This window comes from Vulpes vulpes, chromosome 8 (genome assembly GCF_048418805.1).
Source record: "Vulpes vulpes isolate BD-2025 chromosome 8, VulVul3, whole genome shotgun sequence".
Lineage (NCBI taxonomy): Eukaryota > Metazoa > Chordata > Mammalia > Carnivora > Canidae > Vulpes > Vulpes vulpes.
Genome location: NC_132787.1, coordinates 104,387,468 through 104,404,556, shown reverse-complemented (window position 1 = coordinate 104,404,556; position 17,089 = coordinate 104,387,468). Strand labels below are relative to the sequence as shown.

The window sequence follows — 17,089 nt, the reverse complement described above, 5'->3', positions numbered from 1 at the left end:
AAACTTTATTTTCTTTCAACACTGAACCGTTGCTGTACATCTATCTGTGCCGCAGACAACTAAGCTACGTCGACTCCTGGAGAAGGGGTCCTCGGACTTTGCCCACTGTCCAACATTTCCTGTGCTGCAGCCGTTCTCAAACAACAGAACTAGATCAGCAAAATCTCCTCTCCTTATCCATCTTCTCCCAGGTGCCGAAGTAGTACCCATCACCTGAGACACACGCTCTCTTCCGCCCGGTCAGCAAGGCTAGGTGAAGCACAGGCATTCTAGGTGTAAACCCCAACCCCTGTGTCCATGACGACTGAAGTCTTTGGTAAGTTAGTTTCACCTTTAGGGCCTCAGTTTCCTTATCTATAAAATGGCATCATAACCATATCCACTCCATGGAGTGGTGAGGTTTAAGAGTTGTATGTAAACATTCAGAATATTACGTGGCACATGATAAGCCCCACAAGTGTTAGCTATTGGTAAAAGGCATTGCTTGGTCTTTAAGGTTCTACATAACTGAGGATTCGATCAAGTTTCTAAGTTTTAGATGGGGTCTTCTATAAGCAAACGTAAAAGGGAGCCAAAAATCATTTATGTGTAGTTTCTGAGATATCTTCAAAACCTTATACTCAAATAGTACTTGAAAAAAGTCGCTGCTTGCAAAAAATCAGCGATTTTTTTCTATACATAGCTAATAGGCTAAAGAAAATTATTCCTCACTTAGGATACAAAAAAGCTTCAGTAGGTTGGATTTATCTGAACCTTTCTCTAAGCAGAGATTACAAACCTGGCAAAATAAATAGTATGTTTAATATCTCATCTGGCAGAAAGAGAAGATTTGGAAAATCAGAAAAATGTGACTCTAGCTAATGTTCAAAATTGACCCTCCCCCACAAAAAATTTAAAAAATTTTTATCATAATTTTTTTACCTAAATTTTCAAGGTCTTTCTTGGTGACAAATTTGTAATCATCGTAGACTGTGCTTTCCGGATTCTCTTCTAATTCTTCTGTCAAGTTGTCTAGGAAGGAACACCACCTGGGAGCAGGACCTAAAACCTACCAGTGTTGATCAACAAGTTAGATGTGTCATTCTCACCACCTCAACTAAGAGTTATTTTACCACCAGATTTTCTTACAATAACTTAAAAATCCTTGTTCCTATCAGAAGTATTGAAAAATAACTATAATATGCAATAACCAACAAGTGTATAATGGAAGAGAATAAAGTAGGAAAAATTTAGGCTTGTAAGTCTAGAATATCAGTCTAGAATACAAAGATATTAATGAATGCTCTTATATTAGCGCTACCAAAATACAAATAAATCATGTACTTAAAAATAACATCCACCATTTTATCTATCACTTCTTTCATTCAAAAGAGTACTAAAATCTACAAAAACATATTTGGCATAAAATATATATTTTTTAAGATTGCTGTTCATGACAAATGAAGTCTAAAATGAGAATTATCTTCTTTTGAGGGGTTTTCAACTAATTATTTGATAATTATATTTGTTTCTGTGTGGTCCACTTCATTTAATTCATTAAAAATTAAATTCTGTATATAGACTCCTTTAGACTTAACCTAAAATGGGTCACTCACCCATTGTTAGTCCCAACAATAGGCTGAGGAATAAAAGTTGAACAGAATTTATAGCTAAGAAAATATTAAGAGTTCAATTTATAATCCAACCACTTCCATAAAACTCAATAGCTGCTTTTTACTTTTTTGCTATTGATACAAATCTCTCCCAGCACAATGCCTCATCCACTGGGGTCAAAGCTTACCCCAAAGGAAGCAATGCTGCTCAGCGGGAAGGCCATGTTGCTGAAAGCCTCACTGAACTGGAGGTTTTCCGAAGGACCAACCCTGGGCTCTGACAAAATGGAACTTCCCATGACTACTTCCCTGTGTACTGTGATAGTAATCAATTAAACGGGAGGGAGGAAAACAAAAATCATAATGGAAAATATTAAATCTAGCTTAAATTTTTTAGAGAAGGGAAGGGGGAGGAGGAAGAGAATTATAACAAAGAAAAACAGTGCCTAATACCATCTCCAATCAAAAAACTATAAATGTTCGACATGGCCATACTAATGTAGTATTAATTATTGTGCCTGATTAAAAAGGATGATCCCCCAGACCCCAAAGGGTATGGCACTCTTGAACATGAAAAACAGTGCTTAATGAGCATAAAAGGAACCCTAACAAGAAGTTTCATACTAGCATGATTTATAGAATTTTTTAAAGTAAATGTTTTGATGTACTAAGTGGTTTGACTCTAACCATAAAAGACAAACCTTCAAGAAATGCAAGGCATTAAAGATTCAATGTAGAATATTTTTTAAAGAAATTGCTATGTTTTTAAGCAATTTTAGGACAGTGGCTGGATGTCACAAACACTAATAAGTCTACTACACAGAAAGCACTACACTAAACCAAAGTCACTGTCCATGATCTCTCTGAAGGAGTTTAAAATATAGCTGGAAGAGAATATTGAGTGGAGCACATGTGCACACCCAACGAATCATGTAAAGCAACAAACAGATGCCCTGAGTCTCTAGGGAAGACAGGTGAGAGCTGGAACAAATGACAGGAACATCGAAAAGCACGTCTGGAGGGTATCTGGGTTGGAGTGAACTCATGAGCAAGCAGGGAAAAATCACAGGGTCCCTTCTGAGAGTGACAGCTCGGGCAGTCACAGGGTATCTGCTTCTCATCCGTCACAGGGCAAACGCAAAGCTCTGCCATACACTGAAGTAGTGCTAAGACGGCAGCTTCCTCCTCTTTCAGACAGAAAGTAAGTACACTACGGTCACTTTTCTAGAATATAATATCCAAAATACTGTCCTCGTGGGAGGGCAGGAACTTCTGTTCTAAATGCTGAATCTCCAGTACCTAGAACACTGCCTGCCAAGTCGCATGTTTTCAATACTATTGCACAAATACCCTGATTGGTACATAATGTATGGATGCATTCGTGAATTCCACATAGCACAAAGTACTAAGACTTTAAAGGGTCCTACTTGGCAAAAGTATTTTTCTAGATTGTTTGATTTTCCTTATTCAGATAAAAACACTCAAGTATCTCACCATAAAACTACTGGATATAAAGAACATTTGGTGAAAGTCAGACCATTTTGCCTTGCAGGCGAGGGGGCAATGGTGACCAAAAGACCTCATAATAAGACAGTTTCACCTTTAAAAACCTTCCATCAGTGATAAGTCACTGGCTTCTAAGACAAGATTATATTGTGTTTACTGACTTTTCTTGGGGGTGAAGAGCAGGAGTATCAAAATATCAGGCCAGATCTGAACTGACTTTCACAAAAGTCCTTTTTTATAATGTTCCACAACACTCATCTTGATTAGTTAACTGGATTCTAGTGGTATTGTTTTAAACTGCCTCTCAGGGGACAGGTCTGGTTACGGTAAATAAACTCTGCAATCAAACTCATGGCCATTAAATTTTACAGGAGGAAATATTTCCATCAAAAACAAAATTAAATCTAGTGGGTTGATTTTATTAATCACATTTCCCTAGTTCCTCTTCAGGAAAAAAAAAAAAAAGAAACAACAGAACAACCATAACAAAGTTGAAATTACTGATTTAACTGGCATTAAACTGCAGGTTTTATCTACATTCCAGATTTCCCCAAAGGCCTAGCATTAGGTTGCAAAAGCAGTGGTCAGCTTAACCAATAAGGAGGGCACAGCCCCTCGCACAGCTCTCTGAGGTAACTATAATGACCACAATATTAATTAATGTATCAAAAGTCCTTGTTGTCCTCACTCATAAAATATGTTAAACCTTCAATTAATCCTAAAAATATGTTAATTTACTTCCTAAATTTCAGGCTTTACAACTTGAAGGAAACATCCTTTCTAACTACTGGTGTACTATTAACTAGTCTATCAAAAGCTTCTGGGTTTTCTGTATTGTCATCACATTGCTTATTCTGTATTTCAGCCACAACTGCTTATTGCTCCTTTATCTAAATTTTTATTTACCTTAAGGTTTTGTTTGTTTCAGAAAATTAGTGGAGACTGTTCTATCTTAAACTTCTATTATCTATTCATGAACTACTTTTAATTTATAAGAATTTCCTAAAGTCAGTCAGCACAGCAGTGAATTGGAAACGGATTCAACCAACTGCTAATGAAGGGATACTGTGGGCCTCTTGGCAACTTTAATGACCACCATACCAACCAATCTGGGTGAAAATACGTGGTCCTACCACATGGGAAAGAACCTTTATCAACATTCCCAGGAACGCCTCAACAACAATGCAGCCAAATATTTGCTTGCTCTAATCCATCTGAGCAGAACTGGTTTTAAAATACATGAAAAATACATAGTATGTGCCCGTGATCTTCTGCCTTTATGGTTATAAACTGCCTTTAAGGTGTTACTTATATAGGTTTAATTTTAAAACCCAAAGTTCTGGGACGCATGGGTGGCTGAGTGGTTGAGCGTCTGCCTTTGGCTCAGGTTGTGACCCCAGGGTCCTGGGATGGAGTCCTGCATCAGGCTCCCCGGAAGGAGCCTGCTTCTCCCTCTGCCTATGTCTCTGCCCCTCTCTCTGTGTGTCTCTCAAGAATAAAATGAGCCAAGTCTTTAAAAAAGCAAAAAAAAAATCCAAAGTTGTAAAAAATAAAACCCAAAGTTCTCATATATTCAGGTAGTGGACAGAAATGACAGAGTGGTGAGAAAAGAGGATGAATATTAAAATCCTTCTGGAGTCCACAGAAGAGGGTGGCCCTCCCACTACTCTACTCTTAAAACATCACTGTGCTGCAGCCTGAGCTGGGCTGGGGTAGAAATAAAGAATGAGGATTTACTAAAGGGATGGTTTTAACAAATCAAGGACAATCAAAATAACAACGAAGTATTATTCATATTATTAGAAACAAAGAACCAAACTACTATGTCAGTATAAATCTCATTTCCTCCATTTACTCATAATGCTACTGAACACAATCAAATAATCTCATTATCTTCCTATCAATGATAAGAAAATAACTGATAACATAGAACAGCAATTAAATTTTATATTATCTTTCTTGAGTTTTTATTTAAATTCCACTTAGTTGGGACCCCTGGGTGGCTCAGTGGTTGAGAGTCTGCCTTTGGCTCAGGGCATGATCCCAGTGTCCTGGGATCAAGTCCCACATTGGGCTTCCTGCATGGAGCCTGCTTCTCCCTCTGCTTATGTCCCTGCTTCTCTGTGTGTGTGTGTCTCTCATGAATACATAAATAAAATCTTAAATAAATAAATAAATTCCACTTAGTTAACATACAGTGTAATACCAATTTCAGGTGTACAATATAGTGATTTAACACTTCCATACATCATCTGGTGTTCATTACAAGCACTCTCCTTCATCCCCATCACCTATCTAGCCCACCCCACCTCAACTGTAACCATCAGTTTGTTCTCTGTAGTTAAGAGTTGGTTTCTTGGTTTGCCTCTTTCCCCGACTCCCATGTTTTGTGTCTTAAACTCCACATATGAGTGAAATCATATGGTCTTTTTCTGACTGACATTTTGTTTTGCATAATACACTCTAGCTCATTTACATCACTGCAAATGGCAAGATTTCATTCTTTTTGATAGCGGAGTAATAATAATGGCATATTATATATATAATTATATATATGCATATTATTTTATATATATATATATATACACACACACACACCCCATACCTTCTTTACCCATTCATCAGTCAACAGACACTTGGGCTCTTTCCATAATTGGCTATTATTGATAATGTTGCTATAAATATTGAGGTACACATGTCCCTTTCAAATCACTATTTTTGTATCCTTTGGGTAAATACCTAGAAGTGCAATTGCTGGATCCCAGGGTAGCTCTATTTTTAACATTCTGAGGACCCTCCATACTGTTCTCCACAGTGGCTGCATCCAGTTTGCATTCCCACCAACAGTGTAAGAGGACTGTCCTTTCTTCACATCCTTACCAACACCTGTTGTTTCCTGTGCTGTTAATTTTAGCCATTCTGACAGGTGTGAGGTACTAGCTCATTGTAGTTTTGATTTGTATTTCCCTACAATTATTATCTTGAATTTTTAATAACTTGAAAAAACTTAAGCAACTAAGAAAATTCTTTATTATTCCGTTTGGTAGAACTCTATCAACAGGGATGCCTGGATGGCTCAAGCGCCTGCCTTCCTCAGGGTGTGATCCTGGAGTCCCGGGGTAGAGTCCCGCATTGAGCTCCCTGCATGGAGCCTGCTTCTCCCTCTGGCTGTGGCTCTGCCTTTCTCTCTCTGTCTCTCTTGAATAAATAAATAAAATCTTTAAAAAAAAATTATCAACAGACAATAAATAACAACTAAAATGGGCAGGTTTTCCATCTCAATGAAGCAAGTCAAGCCAGGTTTTCCCACCAATGAATTATTTTAAAAACTTCAAGGCTTTTTCGATTTCAGAATTGCAGATCAGAGGCAGTTATACTGTAAACATCACTGACTACTATTACGATTATTAATTTTTCTCACTGCATAGCCTCTAGTAGCTGAATGGGATTTTGCCAAGTAAGACCAACTGTTCAATACATACACCCTGAGGCAAATTTCCTTTCGGACTTTTCCTCCATTATTGGTTGAGAGGCACCACGAGCCCAAGCATGTACTTTCAAATTCTGACAGCTGGGGCTTAATAATCACCGATCACAAGCCTGAAACCAGAGAGGCAGCTGGGTGAGCCGAGGGAGTGGCCACGCACTTAGGCGTGTAATTGCATCTGCAACACGATGAGCTGCCTAACTGCATACCCAAGTTCACATGCATTTGCGTGAGTAATTGTGAGTCATTTAAAGGTACTCTTAGCACTTTGTTCTCTCATTCCTAAATATCAGATTAAGCAAAAAGAGCAATTTAATTTCAACATTTTCAAAAGTATATTTCAAAAGGAGAGAAATTATCAGCCATGATTTCAATTTCAATTTGGTTTTTGAAGCTGTTTAGAAACTGAAATAAGAAGTCTAAGCGAAAAAAGTGCTCATGCTACTGTCTCACTATTAGCCAATCAAATCAGTGGTCAATGTATGCGAGGCTCTGTGCACAGATAAGCAGAAGATGGAATGCCTGTACTCAAGGGCTGGGGAAGACAGGACACCCCAAGCAAACATCCAAATACAAAATTAGAACTGATAATAACATCAGAGATTTCAGTTAATAACAGCACACTGACTATATGTTTTCATCTCTCCCTCCTAAACCTACTCAAAATTCAGTCCATCAATATAAAAAGGTATTAACTTTCAAGGACAAAAAGAACAAAAGAAGAAAATGCAGCAGTTGAGGAATTTAGCATGGTGAACCTAACAGAAAAAGAAGAGCAGATTCTTCCCTGGAGCCCTTGAGACCCAGGACTTCCAGGCTCCATTCATCTGGGGAACCAGGCCTGACGGAGGGGAGGGAGGTGATGGAGATGATGAACGCCTAAGTTCCCACCACCCAGGAGGAGACCAGAGGATAATTCTTCGGAGAAAGTGAACAGGACAGGAGAGAGGATGCCAGCACAAGAGATTTGCACTGTGGGGCTGAAATTAGCACAATGAATGCCAATCTGTGTGTCCAGCAGCAGGTACCGCACTGACCCCCCACCCCCGCCCCCGCCCCCACCCTCGGCTCCTTTTCTCATCTTCCAAAAGCTACAGATGTGTTGCTGTGTTTCCACTCTTGCTATCCTAACCCCCCTCCCCGTGTTCCCATAATGAACTGAGGGTTCTTCTCTGCAGGAAATGAAAGATCCCCCAAAGGGCAAATGCTGGTCTCTGGGAATCCCCCAACAGTCATGAGCTGAACAGTCAGCATGAAAACTACCATGGACTAGACCACCGTGTATAAAGAACTTTCACCTGGCACCTTAGTGCCTCATTCTTAAATAAGAATAGACTGCTAAAGATCACCATTCATTTACCCAACAAATAGTTCCTGTCAGACATAGATACAGCAGAGAATAAAACAAGAATCTCTGCCTTTAAAAGGCTTCCATTCCAGAAAGGAAAACAGTAAAGGAAAGACAGAATTTATAAAGTCTTACAACACAACAATAAAAATGTTAAGTACTCTAATTTAAAACTTGGCAAAGGATTTGAATAATTTCTCCAAAGATATAAAAACAGCCAACAAGCATATGAGAAGATATTCCACATCATCAGTCACCAGGAAATGCTAATCTAACCCAAAATAAGGTTAACACACCCCACTTACTTGAATGGCTATACTCAGGAAAATGGAAAGCAACAAAGAATGCTGAGAATCTGAAGAAACTGGAAACCTCATATATTGCTGGTGGGAATGTAAAATGGGGCAGCCACTGTGGGAAACAGTTTGGCACTTCTGCATACATTTAAGCATAGAGTTGTCATTTGATCCAGCAATTCTAATCCTAAGTATATGTGTATATATATATATATATATATATATATATATATATATATATATACCCAAGAGAACTGAAAACACATGTCCATACAAAATGCTTACTGCAGCAATATTCATTTTAAAAGTGAAAGCAACCCCAAAGTACATCAACTGATGAATCAATTAACAAGATGTGGTATAACCATACAAGGGAATGTCACTCAGCAACAGAAAGGAATGAAGTACTGATTCATAACACAACATGGATAAACCTTGAAAACTTTTAAGTGAAAGAAGCCAAACACAGAAGGTCACATATTAAACAACTCCATTTTTGTGAAATGTTCAGAATAGGCAAGCAAATTCAGAGAAACAGAAGTAGATTAGTGGCTGCCAAGGGATGAGGATGGGGGAAAGAGAGGTTGGGGAGTACTGGTATGGGGCTTCCTTTGGGTGTGATAAAACATAGTGATGCTTACTTACACAAAATTCTGAATATGCTAAAAACTACTGAATCGTGTACTCTAAAAGGGAGGGACAGAGGGAGAGAAAGAATCTCAAGTAGGCCCCACACCCAGGATGGAACCCAAAGTGCTCGATCTCACGATCCTGAGAGCATGAACTGAACCGAAACCAAGGGTCAGATGCTTAATCAGCTAAGCCAGCCAAGTACCCCCCAAACAACTCTTAATCCTATTTCTACAACAAGATTTGACTTCGTATGATTAATATTTGTAATGTCACGTGCTTACAGAATTTATTTTCATGTATTTTTACACTTCCCTTTCTTTGTTTTTTTTGGATTTGGGACAGAAAATGAGTTTCCAGGAAAGGGGGCCCAATAAGAGTTTGTCTGAGTACCATATCCTGGGAGCCAATGAGGCTATGCTACAGAAGGAGAGGCCAGAAAGATACATGGAATACTTGTTAGACTCCCTTGCCCTCCTTCCCCACCACACAGACAGAAAAAAAACCAGAGAGATGAGCAAAACTGAAGACAGGGACACACACTTCACCTCTTTTCACAAGGAGCTGGTATCGTGAAATTACCCTTTGGCGAACTTAGGCGAAAAGATCGTGCCAGCAGATAGAGACTCTCCTGTCTCCTGATCTTATCAAATGAAAAGATATACAAAAGCATTCCACTCCTCTTCTTTCCTAAAATTTTAACATTTATTTGAGGTGCTGGAATGTCAAGAAAGCTTCTGGGACACCAAAGCCATGATTTTTTGAAACCCAGACACATGTATCCCCTGGAGCTGTACTGACTTTGAGCTTAGTATCATTCAGAACATTTAAGCTTACTGAAAACCAAATATTTCTGCTAAATTTGAGAACAGAATTACATTCAAATGAACCGCCGCAATTTAAGAGAGCAAAAATTTTATTTGAACACGTGAAACTCCTTCATAAAGCAAATCTCTTCAATTTCTCACTTAAGCATTCAAAACTACATTACATTTAATCTGAGCAATTCTAATTTAGGGTAGAATGAATAGCTTTACATTTCTTTCTGCTTTTTCATGAAATGACAAACAATGCCCTAAATTCTCAAGAGAAAGGAAAGAATATCTTAATATGGTCCCTGACTTCTTCAAAGTCCACTGCTAGTTAAATAGGAACACCTGGGGTGCCTGGGTGACTCAGGCTGAGCATCTGCCTTCTACTCAGGTCATGATCCTGGGGTCCTGGGATCAAGCACTACAATGGGCTCTCTGCTCAGCAGGGAATCTGCTTCTCTCTCTCACTCTTGCTCTCTCTCAAATAAATAAAATCTTTAAAAATAAATAAATAGGAGAACCTGTTTCTTCTAGGGCCCCCCGCTGCTTCTGTCCTGGACAGCCTGGCCTTGCACCCATGTCACCACTTTATGTTTACTATCATGCTACACTTGAAATCCTCGGTCAGTTTTCTGGAGCTCACGTCCAGAGCGTGCAGCGACAATGAGTGCAAACAGTATCAATGTCCTGCACTTCCAGCCTCTTCCTCTCCCAATTTCCTAACCATGCTAAAAATGCTCAACCTTGATGGCTATGTCTGCACGCACATGCACACGCACATGCCCCATGGGTGCTGAAGGCATGAGGCCAATTTTATCATATGAGAATGTATTTATCTTTTGGATCACACACCTGGTAATGAGCACTCTCCCAGATCTTGTTTTGTCACTTGATTCCTGCCAAGGGTTACACAGATGGTTGTCGTGTGTTATCCTGGTTACCACATCAGTAGTTTCCTGGTTCCATCCCACTTCCTTGCAGGCAAAAGTATTTTTAATTTTTTAGCATATTCTTATTCTTTCCAATTCTTAATCTGAAGTCTACATAAAAACTAATAGTATATTAATATTTTAAAATAGCCATGGATGGAAACTTGGCAGAAACAAAGGAAGAGTAAATGTCTTAAAATTTTATGTGTACTTTTTCTCAAGGTTATACACCTCAATAGTGCTATTCCGCGAGGATCAAAAAATATTTTGCCACCATTCAGCAGTTACTGTTTATCTAGAGTGCCACACATGAAACTAGGAAATCCTGAAGACATTTTCAATTCAAGCAAAGTAAGATTTCTCATATACCCCTCAAAAAAGCCAACAGAGAGCATTATACTGGCAAAACAAAAGAGGAGAGTGAAAGAACCCAACATGGACTCATAATTGAATAAGTGACCAGCCATTAAGTATTTAAGTAACCTCCTACAACCCAGATAGAACGTCTATTTCCCACTGAGAAGATAAACAGGAGTCCCATACATACGACAATATTAAAGGTCCTATCAAGCCCTACGCTATGGTGAGGGAAGCAGTGTGTATACAGATTAATCTTTTTTTAGTGAGGCCAGGACAGATTCTAAAAACTTCATGTAAAATCTAACTACATGCAAAAAAGAAGAGAGCTTTATAAGAAAAACCATTTACATAATGAGATCTTTAAACTCAGAATGAAAGGAAAACTATGTAGTTAGGTAGGGGAGTAGCAGAGGTAAAATACCACCTGCTATCGCTGACCAAAACTTTTGCTTTGGGCTCCCCGGCAACCTAAGGCAAAAGGACTTGCACAGTAAGGTGAAAAGATATCATTTACTTGATAAAGGGAAGCATACTGATATGTCTGGAATTATCAACTCTCTATTGGAACTAAATTCAAGAAGTATATCAAAGATCTTTAAGAGACTCTGATTCTGAACAGAATTTCTTTAAAAGAGGTTCACAAAATAAACTTCACAAGATTGTTAAACATCAAATACCATTAAATTGTAATTTATGAAGGCTAAAGGAATGTGATCCAAGCAAATGGCGTGATGACCTAACTTGACTGTAAAACAGCTCAGAGCTACGCTGTCCTACATAGTAGCCATTAGCTACATGTGGCTATTTAAATTTAAATTAAAATGGAATAAAATGGGCACATGGATGGCTCAGTGGTTGAGCGTCTGCCTTTAGCTCAGGTCATGATCCCAGCTGCTTCTCCCTCTACCTATGTCTTTGCCTCTCTCTCTGTGTCTCTCATGAATAAATACAATCTTAAAAAAAAAATAAAATGGAATAAAATCTTAAATTCAGTTCCTTAAGCACACAAAGCACATTTCAAATGCTCAAAAGCCACACGTGCCTAGCGGTTACCATACTGGACTGAGCAAATCTAGAACATTTCCATCATTACAAAATGTCCTACTGAATAGTGCTGGTTTAGAGAACTGAAAGAAATGGGTGGTAAATATCCATGAATAGGAAAGTTGGTAAATAAATCACTGCAATTCTCTATAAATGATATACTAAGCAATGATCAAAAAGAACAGGTCACTTACGTGTTGATCAGAATGATATATTGTTAAAGGACCAAAAACCCTCTCACAATGATATGCATAATGAGATCCCAGTTTTGCAAAAAAACGTATGCTAATGTGTGTGTGTACTACTGTCTGGGAGGGGAAGAAGGCAGAGAATTGACTGGACTCTGCAAAGAATGTGCACCATCTTTGTTCTAAATGGTAGTTGGAGGGGTGGTTAGGAAGAACTCTTCCTTTCTAAGTATAGAGTTTTACACTGTTTGATTTGTTTTTTAATAAGGACATATTTTCTAAAGTAAAACAAACATCCTCCAAAAGACAAAGGGCACAGACACAGACACCAAGGGTTAACAAGCCCCCTATAACAAACTGAAACACCAACTGATTCAGATAATCTTTCTAAAGGATCAGAAGCCCAGCTTTTAATTTGGGACTGAGGTCCTTCGTCAATACTTGGACTGGTATTTGTGATATTGACTAAGATAAGATCTTTAGGAAAGATGATTTTTTTCCTCTAGAAAATTCAAGAACCTAACTTCCTTACCACCTTTGACCCCTTCCAAGGAGATGAACCAAAAAACTAAAAGATCAAAACTCCTTCCCAGGAAGCATTTTAACACAATATTACCTGAAGCTCCAGAGTTTTAATTCATACCCGGGAGATAGAACTTCAAGACAATTAGACATTTCTAAAACCGAAGTTAGCATTCACCCGACATTCCATAGCTCTTGTCTTTGTAATTGGTACCACTGTTCATTCGGTTCCCCGACCTTCCTTACTTAGCCTCCACTCCCAACAATCACTGAGCTCTAGGGATATACCTCTTTAATGTGTATCTGTCACCTCTTTCACCACCCACTGTCACTGTCTTAGATGGAGCCCTCATGACTTTTCCTAATTACAAACTGTCCTAGCCTGTTTCCAAAGCCACTCCCCTCCTTAAAAGCAAATAATCTGATACACAAATGACTGATCCCATTCCCTTGAATAAAACCCTTTAAAGGCATGCCACTCTACTTAAAATCAAAAGCAAAGACTTTAACATGATATAAAAGGTTTAGATTTAAGCCCCAATACCTCCCCAATTTTATTTATCTCTTACCCAGAAAACCTAGGCTCTTCTCAATTCACTGCATGTAGAAAGAGCTCCCTGATACCATCACCCTTCCCTTCTACCTTTTTACTGGCTAAATCCTACAAGTCCGTCAAAATTCAACTCCAATATTAGTACTCCCTCTGAGCCTCTCACTATGGAAAAGTGACTTCTCTATGTGCTCCTTTAAGATCTTGTATATAAATCCCTTAGCAACTGTATTGTCTGCTCTTTTACATAACAGGAAGCTCAGAAGCAGTAATGCCCAAGTCTGAAAATGTCTTCAATACCTCAGGCTTTAATGCAGGCACATGAAAAATGCCTACTGAATATTTGTTTAATAATAACCCAGTCCCCTCAAAATACTAAAACTAAAAACTAGCCAACACAGACACTGTAGTCAAGCCCATGGTGTTTTTTTCAGTGATCAATGTAAAAATAAGTGGTATTTGCAAATTGAAACAATGAAATACCACTATACACCTATTAGGATGCTAACACCCAAAAAGCTGATAATCAAATGCTGGTGAGGATGTGAGCAACAGGGATTCTCACCCACTGGTGGTGGGAACGTAAAACAGTACAACCACTCTGAGATAAAATTGTTTTCTTATAAAACTAATTACAGACTCTAATGGAGGATACAGCAATCAAGCTCCTTGTTCTTTACACAAAGGAGTCAAAAGCTTACATCTACACAAAAACATGCACCAGAATGTTAAGAACAGCTTTATGTATAAATGCCAAAACTTGAAGCAACAAGATGTCCTTCCAGAGATGAATGAATAAATGAATGTGGTACATTCATACAACGGAATAGTATTCAGCAACGAAAAGAAATGAGCAATCAAGCCACAAAAACACATGGAGGGATCATAAGGGCATATTACTAAGTGAAAGAAGCCAATCTGAAAAGGTCACATACTATATGACTTCAGCTTTATGACATTCTAGAAAAGACAAAACTAAGTGGACAGTAAAAAGACCAGAGGTTGCCAGGGGCTTGGAGGGAGGAGAAGGATAAACAGAGTACAAGAGCACTTTTGGGGCAGTGAATTATTCTGTATGAAACATAATGGTGGATACACGTCATTATACGTTTGTCAAAACCCACAGAATGTACACACCAAGAGTGAACGCTAAGGACTTCAGATAATAATGATGTGTCAGTGTAGACTTATCCACTGTAACAAATGTACCAGTCTGGTACAGGATGTTGACAACGGTGGAGAGCGCATTGTGTGTGAATGCATGTATGGAGTATGTGGGAACTCTCTGTACTTTCCACTCAATTTGTCTGGAAACTTAAAACTGCTCTAAAAAGTAAAGTCAGTCATAACTGAATCACACAACCACATGCAAATACACAAGAAACACAGACAGGTAGATCTAACCTTTCTCTCAATATGCCTCACTATCATTTATATATGATGTTTCTAATTGAGAATAATGTTCTGTTCTTCAAGCAGGTCAAATACACAACCTAATTAAAGATATGAGCCAATGTGAAAATGAAATATTCATTTCCATTTAACAATTTTTAACAACCACTTTCTGGAGCAATTTAAAGTGCTAGGAATATGAACCAATCCTTCCTCTGCTTCCCTCCATAAATGCAAATACTGAAGCTAAGAGATAAGTAGATGGAGCTCATTCTCTTTCTCTTTCATGCGTATTTGAAATTTTTCCATGATAAAAATTTCAACATGAAGTGTCAATACTATCTATTCCTTCACATCAGCATGTATTCTGTGAAAGCCACAACAAAAGTAAAATACACAGAAGCCCTGCCCTTGAGGAGCTGACACCTGAGACCACGACATTAGAAGATGGACAAACTTTCTTGGAATTGGAGAACAGAGTCAAAGTAAAGACTGTGTGAGTCCGAGAACCTTCTTATTGTTTTCTGTATATGTTAAGCCTTTTAAAAGAATGTAGCCCCAAATTCTTGCCTATTTGTACAACCTCCCTTCTATTTTTAAGGAGAAAACAGGCCAAAAAAACCAGAGTAGGTAACAGGCATATTAACCAAAGACTGCCCCATGATTTGAGTGGTCAGGCATTTTCAGAAGCTAAAACCAATCCCTAGTTGTGGCCACTCTGTTGTATCAACACCACCTACATGACCACAGCAACAGGAACTGGGAATACTCGATTTACTTCCAACTCTATCTTGTCAAGAAGTATGGTAAAGAGATCAAACTGATAAACACCAAGATGACTAACAGAGAGCTAGGAGACAAGTCTTCTGGTCAATATCTGATTCAAACTGAGTAACTAGCACCCAAATAGGAAGTTGTCATTTATTTTCAAGAAAATGGGCATGCCTGACACATAACCGTTTAAGCAAAATAAATACCATCTGACATATTAACATAATAAAGCATATGTCACATGTGTATCAAATATTTCCATATGAAAATGATGCATTTTACCTAGCCAGAACTCAAATTAACTTCTGAAAATGTGACAGGATGCTTGGGAAGTTACTTCCTGAGTATCGCACATCAATGTTTTCTATAGGTCTGCAATTCTGAAGACCTAATAAGCTGTCATCAGAAATGGCAATGGAAAGGATTTCCATTATTGGGAAAAATGTTTCACATGCTCTGCTGCTGCCTCTAAGTGTTTAGATTAAAATAGGAAGCCCACGTTTCCCCTTGGTCAAGATGCAAACAACTTATGTGTATTAGAACAGAACACTTTATGAGCCACCTGACTTTTGCCTTTACTTCCCATTTCATAGTGAGGAACACGTAACTGACACATTACAAACAGCATGCCATTTCGTGCATAAGATAAAATTCAATCACAAGTTCCCTGCGAGCTTGGGTTGGAAAGGAACCCCTGCAAAAGGCACCTGCTCTGTATCCTTCTCCTTTTGTTCATCAGGAAAGGGTAATGAAAACACACAGGCTTTGAGTCTAACTCTTCCACTAACTCATAAGTGCCTCCCATTTTTTTCTCCATAATCAGGTCTTTTACTTTTCGTAAGATATCATCCTTCTATATCAAGGTTTAGTTTTTTTCTCTTTGAAATGCTTTTCTTGGAGAACAAAATTAAGCATATGGCCCATTTGCATTATTATGGACCAAGACATCTGAAAAATATGCATCTTTGGTCTGAAAACTGAACTCAGTTTACAATGAACTGGTTTTTTTCCTCAAATTTATCTTTTTCTTCCTTGCAGCAGCTCTGGAAGTTCCATCCTTCCCCGCTCCGCCCCACATTCCACCAGCTTTTCCCGTATTCCTAGTCACAGACATTGTCCCCTACAGCCCAACACCCCACCATTTCCTCTGGCTCACGAAGGTACCTTTCTCCCATAATCTTACTCTTTCCCTACATCCTAAAAACATGCCTTCTCTAGCTGTGCATGACAAACAACTCCTGAACTCTCTTCCAAACTGGCTCTGACCCTCAGCCTGTAAAATATTTCTCAATGAACATTCCCACATTAAGAGCCCGCAGATGACCCCTTCACTGGTTCACCTTGTCCTCCACCTTCACACGTGGCATCACTGCCAACATTCTGCTTGACATTCACCCCTTTGACTTACAGCTGGAGAACTCTCAGATCTCTTTTTCACCAAGGCCGTGGCTAAACCCTCTTGCCCATTCTGAACTTGCTAACTGTATTTTTTAAATCTTATCCCTTCTCCTACTCCGTCCATAACATGTAATATTTCTAAAATTCAATTTCATTGGTTCGACCTCATGTAGAGATCAGGCTCTGATATCAAGCAGGTAAGACTAAATGGAGTAGAAACAAAATTAAATTTGACAATATCCCTTTGGGATATCCCTCAGTAAA

At 38.6% G+C, this 17,089-nt stretch overlaps 1 protein-coding gene across 1 annotated transcript in view; it reads right to left on the bottom strand.

Annotated features, from left to right (window-relative positions):
• Positions 1-17,089, bottom strand: part of NOL10 (nucleolar protein 10) — an 88,529-nt gene that overhangs the window by 24,757 nt on the left and 46,683 nt on the right. The window contains exon 14 of the mRNA XM_026009106.2: positions 922-1,048. Coding sequence (XP_025864891.1) covers positions 922-1,048 — 127 coding nt within the window. The remainder of the gene's footprint in view (positions 1-921; positions 1,049-17,089) is intronic.